The sequence below is a fragment of the Epinephelus lanceolatus genome, chromosome 7 (genome assembly GCF_041903045.1).
Source record: "Epinephelus lanceolatus isolate andai-2023 chromosome 7, ASM4190304v1, whole genome shotgun sequence".
Lineage (NCBI taxonomy): Eukaryota > Metazoa > Chordata > Actinopteri > Perciformes > Serranidae > Epinephelus > Epinephelus lanceolatus.
Genome location: NC_135740.1, coordinates 35,495,209 through 35,517,885, shown reverse-complemented (window position 1 = coordinate 35,517,885; position 22,677 = coordinate 35,495,209). Strand labels below are relative to the sequence as shown.

Here is a 22,677-nt window from a genome sequence, read left to right as displayed (position 1 = left end):
GATAGAGTGGTAAAATTTAAATTTGTGATGTTGAATTGCAAAGTGGACTGCACTTATACAGCACTTTTTTAGTCTTCGGACCACTCAAAGCCTGTTTACACTGCATGTCACATTCACCCATTCACACACACATTCACACACTTGTGGCCGAGGCTACCATACAAGGTGCCACCTGCTACTCAGTAACCAATCACACGCACTCACACACCGATGGAACAGCCATCAGGAGCTATTTGGGTTGTAGTATCTTGCCTGAGGATATTTAGACATGTGGACAGGAGGAGCCCGGGATCAAACCGCTGGTCTTCCAATCAGTAGTCTCGCTCACCAGACCTTTCTCAAGAAAAGAAAGGTCTGGCTGCGCCGACTCTCACTTTAAGATTGGAGAAAAAAACGCCTCGGCTTTTTTTTATTTCTTTCAACCAATCACAATCGTTCTTGAGGGTGCCAGCAACGGTGCGCTTGCAAAAATATTGCATAAATAGATGTTCTGGGGGACATTTTCTGTGTCAGAACTTAGAACACTGAACTAGGATAAAGTTCATTTGGGTATACAAACATTTTGTCGGTCCACAAAATCAGGCTCAAAACTGAAAGCCCAGTTCAGACCAGAGATTCACGATGCGACAAGTTGCAATGCACAGTTATGTCGGATCACACCAATGCAACTAGATGAGGCAGTGTATCATCTCTATGCAACAACTTTCTGTACCTCTGTTCTGTTTGCAGCTTTTCAGGCTTATTTTGTGGCTGAATATAATTTGTAGCTTCTTGAAATATGAATGAGGATAGTGATAGTGAGATACTGGTTACAGCTGCATTTGTAGTAGTGATGAAACAGTGAAAAATTTATATAAAACGAGCATCAGATGGACTGTATTCATAATAAATACGCCACAACAATATAAATAACCAGCACCAATTAATCAGTCAGTGAGAATGTGTGTGAGGGGGCGTAAACACATACAGTGAGGAGCAGCAGGAGCGACCCACCGTCATGAGGATGGAAACAGAGGGCTCAGTGGGGACGGAGCACCTGCAGCAGCAAGCAAACATGCTGTCTGTGGTAATTTTAACTTGACCATTAGACTTCACTACAAGCTGATAGGCTGTTGACACAGGTGACGAGCTTTACGTTCTAAAACCAGCCGCTGGTGATTTGACCAGCTGAGTTGCAGGTGACACCATCAGCCTGTTTGAGTCAAGCTCAGACAGCCAGTACACACCGCTGCAACTTTTCTCTGCAACATTCTAAAAAGGTTTTGTCTCGGCTTAACTCTTTGGTCTGAACTGGGCTTCACACCCTGTGACATCACAAGTTTAGACTTTCTCAAGTAGCTTGAGCTCACATTCATTAATTGAACTTTCCTAGGCTGTGAAAACATCACTGGACTTCTTGATTTAGGTGATGTCCCCCTTTAACTAATGTTTCTGAACTACTGCAGGAATCTCCAGCTGTGCCTGCCTTGTAATCTCCAGTTTTTAGCATCATTTTCTTTCATATCCTTTCCTCTGTCCAGAAAAACATAATATAAGACAAAGAAATCTTAGATTGAGATAAGATCAGCAGGAGAAGCAGAAGTAGAATTTTCTTCCATGCAACTCTTTAAATTTCATTTTTTGTTGTACAAATTCAGCCTCTTTAACTTTGTTATTTTTGTATGGGATGGTGCGTCAGAAGAACAGAATAAAGAATATAACATGACCAATACACAGAATGAGAGAAAGAAGGAAGAGCAGCAGGGACAGCGAGATAAAAGTCTGTAAAGACAAATCATCTGTGCACTGATCCCTGTGTCTTATGTAAGAGAGAGGGCAAAAAAGTGGGTGGTTTAGAGAGGTACAGGGAGGTAAAAGCAACCAGGAAGATGGGGGAGAAATAATGAGTGTGCAGAGGGAGAAGAGCAAGAAAGAAGTGAAGGGAGGGAGTGAGGGAGAGATGGCGAGGGAGGGGAAGGATAAGAAAAGAAGCTGGCGATGATGTAACCATGCAACTCACACCTCCAGCCCCTGCACTACACTGGGGATGTCTGTGTGTGTGTGTGTGTAACAAACCCTTATGACGGGGATTATATCCCACACAGGAGACACACATGCTGTCAGTATCAGAAGTAAGAGTAAGTTTAAAATGACTCAAAATGAGCTACAACCATTAAATAGATGTTATAAAAGAGTGATTGATTACCCCTGATAGCATATGTATTTTTCCCCCAAGGGCAGAATTATACTTGGCCTCCATTTGGGTTTTCTACCACAGTTTGTGACACATGACCTCTTGCCTGTTTACGGTCAGCTCTGTGCGTTGTCATGGATGCATTGTACACAGTCCAACTAGCCAACAGTTTGCATGGCTGTGGGGTAGAGATGCATGCCCGAAAGAAAAGCCTTCTATTCTGGTCAGGGGGAGAAACACAGCCACTTTTAAACTTTATAAAAAGGCTTGGATATCAACAGGTTCTTGAATATGCGCAAATATCACAATCCCGACGTTTTTAAGAAGGCAGTAAAAGGAATGAAAGAGGGAGGCTGTGTTTGCACAGTCAAACAATTTCGCCACCTGTGGAAAACTTCTTGGCACAAGCGACAGCAGCTCCACTTTCCATATTTTGATGTGATAGATGACATGTGAAGGCATGTAAATTGGCATATGTGCAGCTTTTTTTCATTTATTTATTCCTTTTGGCCCCTCCCCAGGGTATAAGGGGAAGACAACAAAAAATAACATTAACAAATCAGGACAGGCGGCAGCCAATGCACAGCAAAATAAATAAAACAGAATTTGTGTACATACATACAAGTCAAAGCAAATCAAGAGAAACTATTCAAGATTTTCTTTAAAAGTTTCAACAAATTTGACAAGACCTTTACTTTTCGAGATGACATTAACTTTTGAAACTTATAAATATTTGGATTTGCTCTAAATAACTGTCTGACCAACTCTCTTCTGTCTTTATCAAAAAAAAGAACACACAAGTACGTAATGATATTCGTCTCCTCGATTACCAGTCAAACAAAGAGTACATTTCTGGGGGACATTTTCACGATCATACCTGCGCTCAGAGATAGGTAACTTATGATTTCCACACCCAAACTTAGACAAACAAACTCTTTCGGCAGGTCTTAACATAATCAGATAAGGTTCAAAAGTGAAATCAGTTTTAAACAATTTATAACTATCACATAAAGGGTTACTTTGCAATTTCTCATGCCATCTCTGTAGTTCCATATCAGATAATCTACGTTCAATCATTAATTTTAAATATTTAGGGTTCATCCGTCCAGCGTCATGCCATAAGTACGATAAACCACAATCATCAAGAATATTTTTAACTTTAGCTGCATGTAAACAACTGAGTGGGAATATTTTATGGAATAAGGGCAAAAAAATGAGTATTTTGTGCATGTGAACATAGTCAGTGATAAAGCAACAATTTGTCAGTTAGTTATATGATCCACAGTCAAGTAATCAGCAACTTTAATGATAAACCGTCTTATTGTTTGTCATTTTTCAAGCAGACATGCTGCAAATTTGGTATTTCCACTTTCTCAAAGATGTGGATTTGCTTGTTTTCTTGGTCTTACATTATAGTAAATTTAATATTTTTGGATTTGGGAATGCAGGTTGGACAAAGTCTCATCTCTCTAGCTCTTGGATATTGTACGAGACTTTCTCACAGTTTTGTACAGATTAATCAGTAATGAACATAATTGTTAGCTGCAGCCCTTGGGCATAACTATGACACTCAGTGGCCTTGATCTAACAATGAGAAGTGTTAAACTGTGCTGTGGCTTGTTTGTTGACAAAATGGGAGTCAGTTCAATTACTGTTTCTGTGAGAGCGAGGCTGTGCTGAGGCAAGTTGTGATGATACAAGTGGGTGTGTTTGTTTTAATTCACTGTTTCAAGAAGCTTTGCTTTGCTTTGTTTGAGTATTGGGACAAAGTAGAGAAAAAAGACCTCAATCACTTGTTGGTTTTAAATAGGACTATATATTTCCTCATATGTGTGGGTTCAATACACAGATGGTCCGTGGCATTTCTGGTCTTTGCCTGTGGCAAAAACTGGACTGTGGGGAGAGGGTTTTGAATTCTCAGCACACGTTTTCTGGGGATGCACACGAGTCAGAAAACATACTAGTTATAAACCACAGCTGCAGTGCATCCTGTGGTATTAGAAAGCAATATGCTGTTGTGACTCATCCCTCTCAGAAATTGAGCAACAGGGCAGAACCAGTGTGAAGTGAAATATGAAAAGTAAGCAGACCGTCCCGTCTTAATAAGCTCCTCTTTCTGTGTTTTCGGGGCTGCTGTTGGCTTTACTGTAGAGAAAACGTGACTTGTTGGCTTGATCTGATTGGGACCCTGAATCTTAGCTCTCAGTGTGATGCCAATTATAATGCCGGTGTCACGTCAGAATTAGACCCTTTTTGTGGAAGTCACGATGGTAATCTTACCATTAACTCCAAGAACATTTCTGTGAAACTTTCCACAAGTCTGAGGTCTGACAGGCTGCAGAAACACAAGATAAAACATGCACTAAGTTAATTGCATGTTGCATAGAAAAAAAAAGCTCATACCGTCATAATCAGGGCAGCACAACCGCCCTATATTTCGTTTGAATTCATGCCAACTGCATGGATGATTACCAGGCAAAAAGCTTTACATGCAGCATGTGAGCAATTAGGAATTACACGAAAGCCCTCTTGTTATTCTTTTCTTGTGCATTTCTGGCCACTTAAAAAACCGGCAGCATAGGTCTGTAAGTCTTTAAATAAATGATAAAACTGAAATTTAATGGGGGATTTATTCGAGAACAAGGCTACTGGTTTCACTCATGCTCACGATGGTTGTTAATTAAGGCTTCTACGGCAGAACAAGTTTTAAAATCTATCAGTGATGCAGAGTGTGAGAAGACTGAACATTCTTCCTAATGACAAGCAAATTAAAATGTCCAATAATATCTTAATAAAGCCGCAAGGATCAATAACGTAACTTTAAAAGGACAGCTCACCCCTAAATTAAAAATTCATATTTTTCCTCTGACCTGTAGGGCTATTTATCACATTGTTTTGGTGTGAGTTGCTGAGTGTTGGAGATATCAGCTGTAGAGATGTCTGCCTTCTCTCCAATAGAGTGCCGAAGTCACGCCCCTTCCGGTAGAGCTCATGGGACCTTAGATCGGAAAAAATATGAATGGCAGTGAATGAGGAGAGAAATATTATCTTTTGGTCCCGTTTGAGTTTGACATGAAATCCAAATATGTCGTTAATAAATTTAAAACATAAATTTTAAGGTCAAGAAAGTCATACTTTGAGGTAAAACTGTTGAGATATAAGCTTTTGAAAAAAACGTAATTAGAAAAACTACATAGGAGGCGGTCACGTACGTGATGTCATAGCTTTCGCTCGCTTCCTGCAGCTTGACTGCAACCTGGCAGAAAACACACAGACGTCTTCAATCATAAATCGATTAATCATAAAACAGTGGAATTTCAGAGGGGAGGCCAAGCTGCAGGAAGCGAGCGAAAGCTATGACGTCACATACGCAACCGCCTCCTGTGTACTCTTGAGTCTTTCTAATTAAAAAGCTTATATCTCAACAGTTTTACCACAAAGTTTGACTTTCTTGAGCTTAAAATGTATGTTTTAAATCCATTAACAACATATTTAGATTTCATGTCGCAACTCAAACGGGAACAAAAGATAATATTGCTCTCCCCATTCACTGCCATTCATATTTTTTCTGATCTAAGGTCCCATGAGCTCTACCGGAAGGGGCGTGACTTCGGCACTCTATATAATGGAACTAGATGGCACTCAGTTTGTTGTGTTCAAAGTGCCAAAAAATACATTTGAAAAACTAGACAGCAATGTCTCTTTCCAGAGATCATGACGTGGTTACTCAAGATAATCCACAGACCTTGTTGTGAGCAGTTTCATGTAGGAACTGTTTTCTTTCTCCCAAACTACACTCGCCCACTGTATCACAATGCAGAAGAAAGCCGTTCTCCTCAGCTGAGCTTTAACAGTAGCTAGTTCAGTGGTGTTAGATGAACTAACAGTCGGTGCATGCTTCCTTCCGCGCTGTGATATGGTTGATGGGTGTAGTTCACTAGCAAAAAAATAGTTTCTACATGAGACATGAGTGCCATCTAATTCCTTTATATTTGAGAGAACTCACACGTCTACTGCTGTTATCTCGAATAGCACTACAGGTACGAGGAAAAACACATATCTTTGGTTTTCTGATAATCTTTTCATTTAACACGGGGGGCATGGTGGTGCAGTGGCTAGCAATGTTGCCTCCTGGTTCGAACCCAGGGTGGGGAGTTCAAATCTTGAGATGGGAGCCCTTCTGTGTGGAGTTTGCATGTTCTCCCTGTGTCAACGTGGGTTTTCTCCAGGTACTCCAGCTTCCTCCCACAGTCCAAAGACATACAGGTTAACTGGTGACTCTAAATTGTCTGTAGGTGTGAATGGTTGTCTGTCTATGTGTTAGCCTTGTGATAGTCTGGTGACCTGTCCAGGGTGTACCCCACCTCTCGCTCAGTGTCAGCTGGGGTAGGCCCTCTGCGACCCCATTCAAAATAGATAAATGAATGAATGAATGTCCATGTAACAGGTAAATGAAGCCAGCAAAGTTGCATACATCATGTTTGAAAAGGGCTGCTGACACGGTGTTGGACAGACTGTCTGGTGTCCCTTAATGCTGGCTGTACTTTTCCAGGTCTGTTATTGTAACCGTAGCAGATATATGTATCAGGATGTGTCCTGTTGCCTCTGCCAACTACTCAAGTGCCTCTGGAGATGAGCCATGTTTATCTTCACCCCATACTATAGACATTAATTGGAACTGGATGAATGGAGTAATGTTAGAAACACCAGAGGTTGTCATAATGTTCAGCTGCATATATAGGCTGGAACATGTACACACTTATATGATCCTGTGACACAGTGATAATCTGCTGAGCAATAAACTATCTAACATGGAGTTATTAAATAAGGCGGTGATGGCCTAGTTGGACAGTAAAGGAGATGTATAATATCTCTGTAAGAGGACATGTAGTAAGAACACAACACCTACACATGAAGTGTTGAGAACTACACAGCCGCACTGAGTTATTTACTTTGACTACATTTTATGAGTAGTCGGAGAGAATATGCACGTCTGTAAATCAGTTTCTAACACATTTGGAGGTATGGATGAGAGAAGGATCACATCACACAGCCCACTCACTGCAGGAACGTTAGGCCAGAGGGCTTATCTCCAGTGGCACTGCTGGAAGTAAACAGTACAGTCGCACAGGCAGAGACGAGCAAGAACACACTGAGGAGAAGAAATTGAACCGTTTGGACCCTTGAACTAAGAGCTTTTTTCAGTGCTCAATTTCTGCCACTTGAATGCTAAAATGTTTATTTCAAAAACTCCTAGTTTAGTTAGGCCTCAGTATTTGATCTCCCCTCAAGCTTAGATATGAGACGAGTGAATATGAACAGATTATTCTCTTTCTCTGAGTGTCTGATTTATGTGATTTCAACCTTAATCATCTATTTTCAGGTGTTTATTTCATCTTTATATGTTGTTCTCACCAGCTGTTTTTAGTCACATTCTTTCATCACCCAAACATAGTGTGTTTAATAGTGCAGCAGGGCAGGTGGTGATTTAGTAACTGAAACCATAATTATCAGATATAATTGTCAGTAATGGGCGGATGCACAGGCTGGTTGACTGAATGGCTGACAACCAATACTAAAGTAGGTCAGCTTCTCTGCATCAGCCAGCACATGTCCCAGGTCCGGTCTGTCAGTGAGCAAATAAACAGATTAATCACTGTAATTGAATTATAAAATGAGTAATGATTGCACTGCCTCTTCTGTACTTTCCCCTGGTGCTCAGAACTAGGTCACATAAAGGCCAAGGCTGGAAAATGTTTCTGATGTAAACAACAAAGGAAATAAAACAAATAAACGCTGAACTCAGACATACAGAATTCCTTAATAGTCCAGCAACACATAAATGCTTCCTATGCAAAGTTTTCTCTAACAAACAAACAACACAAGGATTTTCACATGAACTGTTGAAATAATTAAAAGAAAAAATATAAGCTCACTCATGTTCCCTAAAACAGTGATTCCCAACTGGTCCAGCCACGGGGTCCAGATTTCTCCTTAGTCTTTAGGTCAATGTCCATAAAGTTAAATATATTTAGCACTGTACTTGCGTTTAGCCACGTTTTTGAGATAGTTTGCTGTCTTTGTCAAGTAGCTATTAGTTAGTCACTCACTCTACAGCAGGAAATGGCACTTCAAAATAAAAGTTCTGTGCTGGAAATTCACTGCACTCTAAAATAAAGTGTGTCTTTTACAAACTTGACATGTTCCTGAGTCACTTGTGGTCTATTCAGAATGGACACCAGCTGGGAACCACTGCCCTAAAACAAAGTAACAAAGTCTTCAATTCAACATCCCCTCCACAACTGGATAAATTTAACAGACCTTTTAAACCTAGTTTTTTCAAGTAATTAAAAGCTGTTTCATTCATTCATTTTCTAACCGCTTCATCCTCTTGAGGGTCGCGGGGGGGGGGGGGGGGGGGGGGGCTGGAGCTGACATCGGGCGAGAGGCAGGGTAGCCAGACTATCGCAGGGCTGACACATAGAGACAAACAACCATTCACGCTCACATTCACACCTACGGACAATTTAGAGTTATCAATTAACCTAGTCCCCAATCTGCATGTCTTTGGACTGTGGGAGGAAGCCAGAGTGCCCAGAGAGAACCCACGCTGACACGGGGAGAACATGCAAACTCCACACAGAAGGGCTCCCACACGCGGGATCGAACCGGCAACCTTCTTGCTGTGAGGCGACAGTGCTAACCACCACACCACCATGCTGCCCTAAAAGCTGTTTCATTTCTCTTATATCTTCTTGATTTCATAAATGGTGAGCTTGTGAAAAATCAGTAACCTGCACATTCTGTATGGAAATATGGTGCATTGACTAAATTTATGTTAACCAGTCTTAAAGGGTAACTTGGGTATTTTTTCAACTTTGACCCTATTTTCTCATGTTTGTGTGCTATTGACTAATGGGAACAACATTTTTTGTTAAAAAAATTGGTCCACTATTGAATAGAAAGGCTGCAGCCGGCAGCTGTGAAACAGGCTGCAACATAACATTAGTGTGCAGTTGTGCACTGTTAATTTAAGTCCACTAAAAGTGTTTTTGCTACTGACAGGCTCAGAATATTGTAAGTGTTTGACAGCTTAATGGAAAGGATCCTACAAAAGGTAAACATTTTTGTTTAACCAGAAACAGCACTTAAATTGCTATCACCAAACCCACCAGCCTCCATTTAACTACTGTAAAAAGTAGTTTTTGAGCAGAAGGGCTGCAGTCAGTAGCTGTGAAACTGGCTGCAATGTAACTTTAACAGGCCATTGTGCGCCATCAAATTATGTCATCTCAAAGTTCTTATTTTTGCCACTGACAGGCTCAGATTGCTACTATAAGTGTCTGACAGCTTCATGGAAAGGACCTTACAACAGCCTCACAATCACTTTCACCCAACCCACCAGACTCAATTTAAATAAAAAGTTATTTCATCATTGTAAAACACACTTCATTTAAAGTCGACAGAAACAAAATGAATGTCACAAAAAACGTCCTGGTTCCTGTTTCCACTGTTACAACAATCAGCAGCTCTGGTTCAGTAGAAATTAACCCTTAAATCACCCAGTTAGATGTGAAAATATGCTGCCTCTATACATGCTAAAATTACTGTTTATTTAACTCAAGTCTTAAACAAAGTCTATCTTTGAAGGGATCGTTTCCATAATGATGTCAGATATATAAAAATAATAATCTGAGCCTGTCAGTGGCAAAAACAAACCACTGGTTATATTACAGCCTGTTTCTCATTCAATACTCGACCAATTTCAAAAATTGTTGTCTCCATTTTTCACTGAGACACAAAAACTTGGAAAAATAGAGTCAAGGTTGGAAAAAATACCAAGTCACCCTCTAACATCAGAATGAAGGGGGCATACAAAAGAGCTTTGAAAACCTCAGTTTGAGACTTGTAATGTCAGCCACGGTCAGTTGTCATTGTTCTGTGTTCTTGGCCCACAAACAGTTCAAGTAATGATGTCAGTAAGGCTCGTTGTGTTCTCCGTTTTCCATCCCGAAACTTTGGAGCCAACCGCTAAACCGGGGCCAAGGCCGGGACCTTTTGTTCCAGGGCGCTCTCTGCCCCGTCATTTCACCCACGCAGGCACACAAACACAAACTCCACACAGAGACGTACTTGTGTATCAAAAGCCTACGTAACACAGAGACTAACTTCTTTTTGTTAAAGTCAGATTTTTGAGTTAATATGATTACACATTTTCCACAGTCTTAAATATGGGGATAATATTTTCAGCTCTATGAAAGACCATTCCAGGTCGTCCTGACAGGAGATTTAACAACGCTTATCCTTTAATATTATTACATCACCTCAAAGACTCTCTGATAACTAACCCAGCAGGGCCTCGATCATATTCACACCATCTGAGTGAACACCTATAGCTCGGGGGACAGTTACACATTCAGGTTTCACTGTTCATTATGCCACCTCCTGGTGGACTCAGAGGGGCTGTGTATTTAAGGTGATATTCAGACTCATTTTTCCACATCACAGATAAACTGCCGTGATAGAGCAGCTCATGGAAGCTGGTGTATAATCCAAGGTTATAATCATGGCATCATCCATTCACATTGCTGGTGAAGAGCTTTGAATGAATTTTACATGATGACGTACATCAGACTTTCAGTCAAGGTCCTGAGGTCCCACAGTGCTGAGCATTTTTATTCTGGTCATGAAATCAGTAAAACAACTTCAACAGTCTACATACACATGAGGGTATAAGCACCATTTCAGGAATAATCTCTGTCCATATAAACACACCTGAAAATGCATTTTACAAGACTATTCACTTACACTGGGCAGACATGTGCTGTAGTAAACAGGGAGAAGATAGTCTACTCTGCATTTGGTTGCTTAGTTGCATAAAATACTACAGGGAAGAAACAGCAATGGCAAAATGTAAGACAAGAGAGTTCTTTGGTAAGACAGTGAGGAACTGTTACTGACAGTAACATGAGTACGAGGCTGTCATAACGGAAGTAAACATAGATTGGGAATTGTTGCAAAGCAAATACACAAAGACTGAAAGATTCCATCAGGAAGTGAACATGAGTGTTTGCGTCATTGTTTTCAAAAGTCTCGATTTCTGTCTGCCCAGACGCAAACGCAACCCCAGAGTTTTCAAACTAGACCAGGGTCAGCAGCGTTTTAAAAAGTCTTTATTTTAGGGGTTTAATGTGTTGTAGCAGTGTGGATGCTTGGTGTAAATGTAGCGACCTGAACTGCCAGACCAGTGATGCCATTGTAGCAGCACATAACAAAACTTTTTCGCACATTTTGCATCTGATCGGCTCTTCTGATCAGTCTTTATAGAAGAAGAAGAAATACTTAATTAATCCCCGAAGAGAAATTAAGTTTTTTCACTCTGTTGTCATATACACACAGGCCTGAAATACACACTCATGCACAAACAGGACCCATATATGCATTAAATGGAGAGATGTCAGAGCAAGTGTGCTGCCTTGGAGAGGCACCCCTAGCAGTTGGGGGTCCAGTTCCTTGCTCCAGGGCATCTTGGCAGTGGCTAGGAGGCAAACTGGCACCTTTCCAGCTGCCAGTCCATGCTCCACGTTTGGTCCATACAGGGACTTTGGATTTATTTATTTTTATTTTTATTTAATTTTTTAATTAAGACAAATAACACACACAGTATATAGCAACACACAGCACTGTACACATTTACATATCTGGGGTTCACACAGTCATGGCTAAGCCTCCCTCTGGCCACCAATTTAGACCTGATATTAGCATGTTAACTGATTCTCCCAAACAAATACAGTTACATATGCACACCCACACACATCTCCACCAATGATGTAATACATAAAACAGGCAAACACATGCTGACACACACAAACATATGCATACACACAGATGTGCATTAAATAGGAATATGTCCATGCGGGGACTTGAATCAGCAACACTCCAGTTCCCAAGCCAGGTCCCTATAGACTGAGCCACTGCCACCCCACCTACCACTGACCAGACTGTGACTGATTGATCAGATCTGTAGATATCTTAAACATCTCTTTGGACATCTCAAACTAAAATAGGAGTCAACATTAAATTGTTTTTATCTGAAGGTATAATTAGGCAAAACTAAAGTGGAGACATTTTGAATTTGAGTCAGTACTGCCTTTAACCGCCTAGTTTTTGTCTGACATTCACTGACTTCCTCTGATAGTAGATGACAAATAGATCACAGGGAGAATTTTCCAAAGATAAGGTGAGAAATTTAACTGCAGTTGCAGCAATTGTAACCAAGACAAAGTCATTTGCGTAACCATAATAAGGCAACATCAGAGTGCAGGTGGAGTGAGAGGGTGTGGTGTTACAGTAAATTATGATTTCTCAGCTTTTCACACTGTGTAGTCATTTGGTTAACATTTTACAGACACCTACACATAAAGACGCACACCACAGTGCAGCAGAGCTCGTTCTGCACACACCAACACAAAGAATAGTTTCTCTGCTTGAAAGTTAAAATATGAGAAGCTCGTTAATGTGCTGCTTAAAAGGACAAGATATAAAATGGTAGTGAAGCTGTCTAAAAAAAGGATTTCTTTACCTAATCGCACACACACACACACACACACACACATACACACTTAGATGAGTCTTGTGAGTCATCCTCCATAATCTGCACATGTGACGATGCAAGAATTCCCTAACAGCCAATCAGGGCTCTTGGAACAGAGGTGTTGCTGTAGCAACGGCACAGTGACAGCAGCAGATGGGGTTTGCTGTTGAGAGGAAGAAAGAGAATAAAGATGAGGATAAACAGAGTGATGCGTGCGAAGGAGAAGAAAGTCTCATGGTGTTGAGTCTGGTTCATGAACTTTTCACCCCGGTTCAGTTTCCACTGGCGCTCGCTGCGGAAAACAGCCCACGAAAAAGCTCCTGTGATCAAAGTATAGCGTTAACCACATCAAGAAATACAACGTTCATTTAGAGAAATCACATATGACATGATGTAGAATCAACAGAACAGAAAGAAGAAGCTATTTATTATTGGTAAACTGGTGCCCAAGGATTTGTGTTTGTGTCTTGTTCACATGCTGTCAGCTGTCTGTATTATGAAGAGTTATTTTTGTCTGCATATTTAATACCCTCCCCTTCTCTCTCCAGCATCTGTCTCTCCTCCCTCCTCTCCTTCCACTCTTCCCTCACTCGTTTACTGTCAGATCCATTTCATTCAGCCCTCTATCACTCCCTCCTTCTCTTCAGTCTGGCTCTCTACTGTCTTCTTCACTCCCTCTATCTATTGCATTGACCTCTGGGATAAAAACTAAGATTGTAATGTGATGTTTACTTCTGTATTTTCAGTTGTAAAGAAAGAGTTCCTGTTTAGTACCATCTTTTCAAATTATTAAATGCAGGAATGCAGTTTTTCTCACCAACAATTATTGTTTCCTTCACTATCTTTACCCCACACAGCACAGTTACTATAGAGGCAAAAACCAAAGCTCTTGTAACAAATACATATTTAAATCATGCTTCATGTTAGTCATGAAAATGATATATTCTAGTGTTCTAATTATATGTCAGTGACATATGGCAGTAAAGTAGTTTTGATTGCTTTTTAATTAGTTTATTTTACCAGGAATATTCCCACTGAGATTCAAAATCTGTTTTACGAGGAAGTCCTTGCTCAGACAGCAGCATAAAAAGTTTCAGATTCAAAAAACAGTAGACTCAAATTAAAACAGCAAAAAATGTGTTTTATTATTATTATTCTTAATCCTGTTATAAAAATCTCCCCTGATTCTGTACTTTACACCAAGATGAGGCGCCAAAACTGTACGATGTGATGTTTTTTTTTTGTTTGTTTGTTTTGTGATCAACCTTTATATTTTATTTTATTTTATTTTATTTTATTTTATTCTCTTCTATTCTATTTTAATTTAACTTATTTTATTTTGTTTTATTTTAATTGAATGTGTTTTATTTTATTATTATATTTTAATAATTATTTTATTTATTTACTTGCTTAAAATATATACAAGCAGAGCACAATCGAAACAACAATCACAGTACAGCTCAAAAACAAAACAAGAAGCAAAACCTAGTGGAGACCCCCCACCGTGACCCCAAAGTGTACCCAAAGATCTCCGTATAGTAAAAGCAGGACACACGGATCAAAAATTAAGCAATAAATAGGACACAATGTGACGTTTAAAAGACAGATTGTTCGTTCTCTATGGTGTTTTATGTTATGTCTAATTATTCAAAACACGTTAAATAAGAGTTGAAAGTGAGTTGAGACTCGTTCAATAACCTTTTTTAAAGTAACAATCTGATAAACACTCATCATGATAGTTTGTCATGGTGGGCCTACAGTTTAACCTCATCACAGTATTTGTAATGTGACATGGGAACATTGCAAAGTCATCAAGAAAGTGATATATCGCTTAGCCCTACTTTAACACCTCCACCCCTCCATCTTGTCTTTCTGACCCCCTCCTTCCCCGTCCTTCAAGAAAATGTTTTTTAAATCTATTTTTATCTCTCAGATTACAGCTGTATCTGTGGTGTTGATGTTTTACTCGTTAGCTTCATCTATATTTAGATGTCGTATGGAACAAACTGTAATTTCTTGTTCCTGTCATCCACACACACACACACTTACATACTTTACTGTATATATGTACACAGACTGTCAACACCTTCTGTTTATCCAGAAAGTTCTGCTCATTTCTTCACTGGACAGTTCATCTGTAGACACTAAAAGTCACAACTAAACTAGATAAGAACTGAAAAAGGAGGAGGTATTTTTAATGACGTGATCTTTAGGGACTTACATAACATGGTGAAGGGGAGATATAGTATTTAGCTCTCAGTTACATATAATCCCGACAAATTCAGAAGGTCAGAGTCACTTTCCAACGTGTGTTTAATCACACAGAGATGTTAAACGTGTACACTGATGTTAGAAATCTTCAGGATAAGACACTTCTGGTACCAAATCAATTAAGTAAATCTTTACTATGACCTTTTATCTGTGTGAACATTATTTTTTAATTCATATAAGTCCTGGAACTGGTACTATCATCCTCTTCACTCCCCTTCCTCACCAGGCTATTAAATGTCAGTGTGAATAAAGGGCACATACCTTTCTAATATCTGATTTTAATCCAGTGCTAATCAACTGTTCTCTTCACCCTGAATGTTAAGCGAAAAAAAAAAAAGAAGTAATCGTCCATACTTTTATTTTTTAACCAGCATAGTCTATTTTTTTATTTTTGGCATATGATTAACTGCAGAGTTATTTTTAATCATTATTTCATTTTATTTTATCTATATCCACTTGTGCATTTATGTCATGTAAAACCTACTCTCAAGACAGTTTTGTTCTGCAATGTTAATTGCCTCTTCATTGCTGCAAGGGCAATAAAGTTAAAAAGAAATTGTTCCACATTATTTCTTTAAATGTACATTGTGTAATGTCAGCATGAAACGCATTAACCTGCAGAAACAGCTCTGTTCAGCTCCCAAAAATTAACACTTTCAGATTAGAGTTGCCGAAGAGAAATCCACGTGTCGTAACTGTGGCTGTCTCTGACCTTGAACCTTTTGTCTCATCATTAATAATGTCCTCTCTGCTTTTCATCTCAATGAATGAAATCAGTTTGAGTGCTAACGTTTTGTGTCCTCTGTATTTCTGTCCTCAGATCACCGAGCTGTTAGATGATGATAAGTGTGAGGCCGAATGTGAAGAGCTGCCTCAGGACGGAGAGGAGGGTCCTGCCTCCTCCGACTCACCACAACACACACACACTGACGACAGCCCCACAGCCAGGTGAGACATCACTGTGTTATCTTACACCGTTAGATAAGAGGGTTAATTAGATTTTTTATTCCTTGGGTCACTCCAGAGTGAGGATGACATATTGGCAGAGGGTATGAGAGAGATCAAACTGGATTTAAAAACAGGACATTGCAGTTACATGGTACCTACCAGTATTTCATCTGGCCAATCAGGTGGGACGATTTGGTCGGTTCACTATTGGCTGCTTTCCTCACTCTTACTTACACAGATTTTGTTTGGTCTTTTATGAGTTAGGATAATGTCACATCATTGTCTCGTTACATTTATATAACTTTAAACTTGTCAGGATTTTTTCTGTATTTAGAGATTTGAGACATTTACTTAACATATTTTCAGTAGATTTGCTCAGGGCTGTAATTACAGGATATCTTTTTCCATTGTGTATCTCACCAAAGTTAATAAAGCTTAATAATAAAATGATTAAAAGATAATTGGTTACCTTCGAGCGTTCATTACCGGCCGATGAAACACAAATAAAACTGACTTAAAATTTGTGTTTCTTGGCAAAGTAGAGGTCAGGGTAGAAAGTAGGGTTACACTGCTGTCTTAGCATTTGGACAGGTTTATTAGAAAGACTATAAACAAGCTTGTGGACTAGGGTCACCTTACCTGATGAAATAATTAGCTTCTGTTTGCATTTATTAGCGTATAGGGATGAGTGAGTACACCATTATCTGTATTTGTATCTGTCTCTGGGCGGAGTTTGGACCAGAGGAGGGTGGGGTTTAAATTGAAAGTCAGTGTGACCTCATCAGAAGTTGTTATTTGAAGGCTGAAATTGATATGGGTTGATCAGAAGTTGCTATATTTATTTTTTATTAGAAATCTATTCACATACCACAATGTCAGAATTGAGTTTTAGGTCATTTTTGATCTTAAGAGTAAGAGATGAAACACAGGTAGGTAAATGAGGATTTCTCCTCATCAGGACTACAGATACTGATGCATTTCACTTGTATAGTATGAAATACCCCTGACTGTGCCTTCAGGTTAAAAGCGTCTCAATGCTCCTGTGCTGTTTGCATGTCTTTGAATCAGGTGATGTGAATGCGTTTGCTGCAAAGTTGGCTCCCTTCTTTGCAAAATAGCCTCATTGCAAACATTTTTAGTTTTCTTCTCTATGTCATTGTTCTGCCCACTGCGTTCTTGGTGCAAAGGCAATATTAATACTTGGATTACTGTTATTTAGAAAACGTCTCAAAAGGACGCTTAACACTTTATTGATTCACTTGTAATGATTTTGTGTGTGTGTGTGTGTGTTTGTGTGTGTGTGTGTGTGTGTGTGTTTGTTTTATTTTTGTAATGTATGTTTCTATTAATTTGTAACATTGCTCATCTTGATCCTTGAAACAATTAATCAGTCTTTGTTTTTATCTTTTGTCAGTTTTGCTATTTCATAGGGGAGGTATCTTCACAAGACATTTATGGCTTCTAACCTCTTAGCACAATTTTTGACCTTTTTAAACTCATTGGGCCTCATTCACTAATATCTGCGCAGAAATGTTCTTACTCTCCGCAAAAAATAAGTACTTGTGCAAAATCACCGTCGGATTCATGACACGTGCGTACCGGCCAATTTTGTTCTCACCACCGTGCGTATGTTAGTAAATCAGAACCATTCTAAATTGACAGGCGTGTGTCCGCGATCTGCAGTCAGCATGCTACCACGCCCCCATTTCTCCATATAAGGAAACCGCTTGCCTAGAGTTGATTCATGAATGAAGGAAGCAGTTAAGCGAGGAGAGAAGTAGTAAATTTCACAGTTTGTTAGAAGCGATGGCGCCGGGTCTTACAGGAATGCCATGGGTCATTGTAAGATTGTGGAGGACACAGCATGCCAGGATGATCTTGCACACCTTCTCAGGGGTATAAAGTAGTTTGCCACCGGCCGTATCTGATCCAAACACATCCAACGGCCCTTAAGCACGCCAAAAGTGCGCTCTACGGCGCGTGTGTGGGCATGTATGTTATTATAGCGCACCTCTTGAGGGGTTTCAGGGTTTGCGTATGGTGTCATCAGCCATGTTTTAAGGCCATATGCCCGGTCACCCAAACAATATAACATTTTAACATTACCGGAATAGAGACTTACTGAAAATACTAACTTAAAACAATTGAAATAAAAGACTAGAACAAAAGATGCTCACCAATAAGCCATCCACTTCTCACAGTCCCTGCCTCCAAACGCATTCCCACTGTACTGTTTTGCAAAATAAATGAGTCGTGGGTGCCTCCTGGCCAGCGGGCCACAGCCTTAAGGATATGGCAGTCGGCATTACAGATCATCTGCATGCTGATGGAGTGATAGTTTTTCTGTTCATGTTATTGTTAATATTTTAATTGTCACAATGATGAGGGTGAACGTGTGTCAATTTCATGGTAATTTAATCCATTTGGCCAATATATTAGTAAATTAATTATTTTAAAAAATTTTAATTAAATCTCTTTTTCCTGAATGTGTTTTTATAGACTGTGCATGTACTTAAAAGGTATGTTTGCATTTTCTAAGTCAGTTCGGCCTTCCTCATTTGTGCGTACGCATGGTCTGAGGCAGTTCTAAATTTGTTCGCAGAGTAAGAACAAATTCGGGTAAGAAAATATTGATGAATCCCGGATTTGTGCGTCAAACGATCGTACACACAGTTTAAGCACAGATTTGTGCGCACGCACTATTTGTGAATGAAGCCCATTGTCTTGTCTATACACATGTATGTGCAAATAAATAAACTTAACTAGACTAAATTTATAATTGGATAACATGTGGACAATTACGATCAGGAGCATCAAACTGCAGTAAGCTGCGAAACTTAAAGGGCGTGTTTGCCCTGTAATAATTAGCACAGTGTCGTTTGTGACTTAGTCCTTGAAACTAGGCAGATAGCAGTTTCAAGTGATGCTCAATTCATGGCGCCCTTCAGTCTTTGTGAATTCGCACATCAGTGCTCTGTGGCTTTTGTCTGGTATTTGCACAGTAATCTCCAGAAGGTACAAGGAAGTTGTGACAGGTCATCTGACAACACATCATATATATGTTACTTAGTCATTCATTCACTTTTCGTAACTGCTTATCCTGTTGTGGGTCACTGGGTGAGAGGCAGGGTACACCCTGGACAGGTCACCAGACTATCACAGGGCTGACACATAGACACAGACAACCATTCATGCTCACATTCACACCTACGGCCAATTTAGAGTCACCAGTTAACTTGCATGTCTTCAGTTGATGTGCTTTGAGCATTACTGTAACTTTGATAATAAGTATAATTTTATTACATGACTATTTCCAGATTCAAATGACAACACACCAGTTGTTTCAAAAATTCCCTGTACAGACGGGGCCTCCATACTTGAGTCACCTGCTCGGTCTTTAACGTCATCATCAGCAGACCAAAGTAATGAGAACACAATCATCCAAAATGTTTGTTAATTCGGTTTCACGGTCACAGTCACAGCGGTTTCCATTTGGGCGCACTAAAAGATGCAGAGCTTGTGTTCTGACCTGTTGATGCTCTGTAGCGACCAACCAGACGACAAAGGTCTGACGCACACATGCAGACGCTCACGTACGCAGGATGATGAGGCTCCCTCCAGACTGAGATACCAGAGTTCAATCCCTCTGCAGGGACATGAAGATCTTCTCAGGTTCTTCCGATCTGCTGATCCCCTTTAAGTTGACCCAGACTGCTGTGTGTAGACACCTACACATTTTACTGCCTGTACTTGTAATCTGTAGCATACCTCTGTTAGAAGTGCACAGAGGAGATGATAATGCTGATGTAAATGTGTAAAGAGACGCTTACATTTTGTTTTAGATTTATTCTGAGAGTAGACAAGCTCAAAAGGACAAACTCAAACTCTTAAACTGTGGAACAGGAAGCTTGGCTTGAGACATTGAATCAAACTATCACTTTATTGTGTCTTCAGTTCAGAGCACAGAACAAAACAGTATTTTGACAGCAGTGTGCAGACAAACTCAGCTCACAACAGAACACAAAGGAAGTGAGTGAATAAAGATTTATTTATAGAGCGCTTTTTAAAACAAAAGTTGCAAAGTGCTTCACAGTTTAAGCATTTAACATGGAATATCAAACAGGCAGGACAGTGACAAACACAACATTAATAAAGGGAGAAACATCAGTTAAGAAAGGCGAGGCGATATTAGTGAGGTTTGAGAAGTTATTTTAAAAATGTGAATAGAGCACTCCAGGAATGAGTCCCTAAAATAAAATGAATTAGCATTTTAGCACTCCCTCTTCCCTCGTCTCACAGTCTGATTTTAGGTTTTTGGTAGGATGCCTGAAGGCCTGTATTTAACACAAGCTTAAGAGACTTTCACATTTTGCTCGACAACATAAAACACATTAGTAAATACACCTCTTGTGAATTTTGAGGCTTTAATGTATCTTGAAAAAGGCATTTGCTAATAAGTGGCTAAATGAGACTACAGAACATCATCACCACAAAGCTGCTGGAGCGACATTAAGTTATGCGACCGTGGTGTAGCGTGTTTAGAGCCTAATGTTAGCTTTTTATTTCTGGCGTTTGCATTTGGGAAGATTATCTTGCTGAACAAAACAGGTAATTATCATAAACATTTGTTTGCTGCATAGCATATTTTCTGCAATAACCCAAAATCCAATCAAAAAAATCATAGGCTTTTTGACAAGGGAACCAGGATGACGCAAACTTCTACCCTGGAAATCCAGAGTTCTCACGAGAGCATAATTTGAATTTGCTCAGCGAGTCACTCACACTGGCAATCAGTAATGAAGCTCATTTCCCATGCCGTTGGAGCCGAGCTGCACCAATCACATCGGTGTATCTGATATAGGCGGGCCAGAGGCGCGCTAAACAGATGACGACAGCGCTGCGACAATGAAGTCCGGAATCAGTCAGTAAACATTGCAAGATGGCTATTGATGAACACCAGTTGTTTGAAACGGCTTTGGCCGCTACAATGAACGAGTTAGACTTGGCTTTTTGTCTAAAAAAGGTACACTTCAAGTCATTAAAATGAATTCACATAAGTTATCACTTACGTTGGAAAAAGGCTTGTTATCTCCAGAGTGAATGGTTCATTTTCACGTGAAACTAAATTCTCATTTCTTAAAACCAGCTTTACTGTTGAACATTTATGGGAAATGTTCTTTTTATTGTTTAAATTAGCCTGGCTGTCTTTGTCCAGATTCCACAGTGGTTTATGCTCTGTATTACAGCCATGCTGCTGCACTTTATTATGAGGACATTATTGTCATTTGTACCTTACAGAGACTGTTTTATGTGTCCAGTTATACAGCATGAGTCCAACTGCAGTTTGTCTCCTGTCCCACTGACCTCGGCTGCAGTGGCAGTAATACTTTTTTATCCAAAAAAGTTAATTTTGTCTCCTCATTCACAAATGAATGTGGTTGCTGTCTTGATGTGGAGACCTCAAATCATTTCAGATCCCATCTCGTGGTTGTTTAGTGCTGTGTAGCTCGCTACATGTCAGATAAAGACAAAGCTGTACAGCAGTGTAGGACAATAAATTAGTCTGCTGTGATTCTGTTTAATGCTCATTGGGCTCTGCCTCTGTGTGTGTGTGTGTGTGTGTGTGTGTGTGTGTGTGTGTCAGGGTCATGCTGCTAGTCTTGTCCCACTGGCCTTTAAGATGATTACAGACAGTAATCCATAATCCACGCTAACACACACCCACATGGTTTGTCACACTACACACACACACACACACACGCTTACATGACTTGGACCACAGAGCACATGCAGTGTATCGATAACCTATAAGGCATACAGAAAATGTGTCTCATAGTTGAAGTGACTGGATCAAGACAACATTCTGATCGTGCTGCCAGGACGTTGTTGTCCCGTTTTAAGCCCACTGTGCCAAGTGTCAGCAATCTGTGTCATGGTACAGAAGGTCAGGGATAACAAGAGAGTTCAGAGCGCTACGGTATGAGTGTCATCTGTGCACAGGTGTCTGCATCGTTTGGTATCAAGTGGTTTAGTAGTTAATTAATCGTTTATGGGGCAACACAAACGTATCCCTGTGTGTGTTTGTATTTGTGTGTGTTTTACTGGCAGCTGGCGTCAGTTGTCACACAAAGCTTTAATGATTAATGATAAAGATGTACGGGGGGTCACATGCAGCAAATGATTTAAATTAAACAACGCTGGCCAGACTGTTTTTATCTTTAAGTCTCTTTTAGCTGTGGCCAGCCTGCAGCCATCATCCCTGTGACCTTGTCTACCTCAGTGTCTGGTCTGGGGGATTATTGTCTGTATTTGTGGACCACCAAGTCGACGACCACAAAGCCATTTCAATAATTTGGGTCCAGAGCTTTAGAGAATATGTCTGCTTAAATTGCTGCAATTATCAAGCACTCTGACTTTGAATAGTTAAGTCTCACTGCTTGTTTAACCTGAAGCTAAAGAAAATGTATGCTTTCTGCATTTTAGGTGGAACCCCACTTATTTTAGTCCAGCTCCACATGTAGCAAACCTCAGATGTGGGGCTAGGGGACTGTAATTCAAGTACAACCACAGAGATGATAAATTGGTAAACACAACTGAAGAAAAAAGACTTGGAAGACTAGGAGCTACAGTTACGCTTCAGTTTTCATAAACAAAATGACCAACGATACTGATTCATTTTGTTGTGGTTAGC

At 39.9% G+C, this 22,677-nt stretch overlaps 1 protein-coding gene across 5 annotated transcripts in view; it reads left to right on the top strand.

Moving 5' to 3' along the window:
- Positions 1-22,677, top strand: part of fam13b (family with sequence similarity 13 member B) — a 124,985-nt gene that overhangs the window by 55,655 nt on the left and 46,653 nt on the right. For all 5 annotated transcript variants that reach the window (XM_078169495.1, XM_033632711.2, XM_033632709.2 and 2 more), the window contains exon 7: positions 15,859-15,986. In XM_078169495.1, the coding sequence (XP_078025621.1) occupies positions 15,859-15,986 (128 nt within the window). The remainder of the gene's footprint in view (positions 1-15,858; positions 15,987-22,677) is intronic.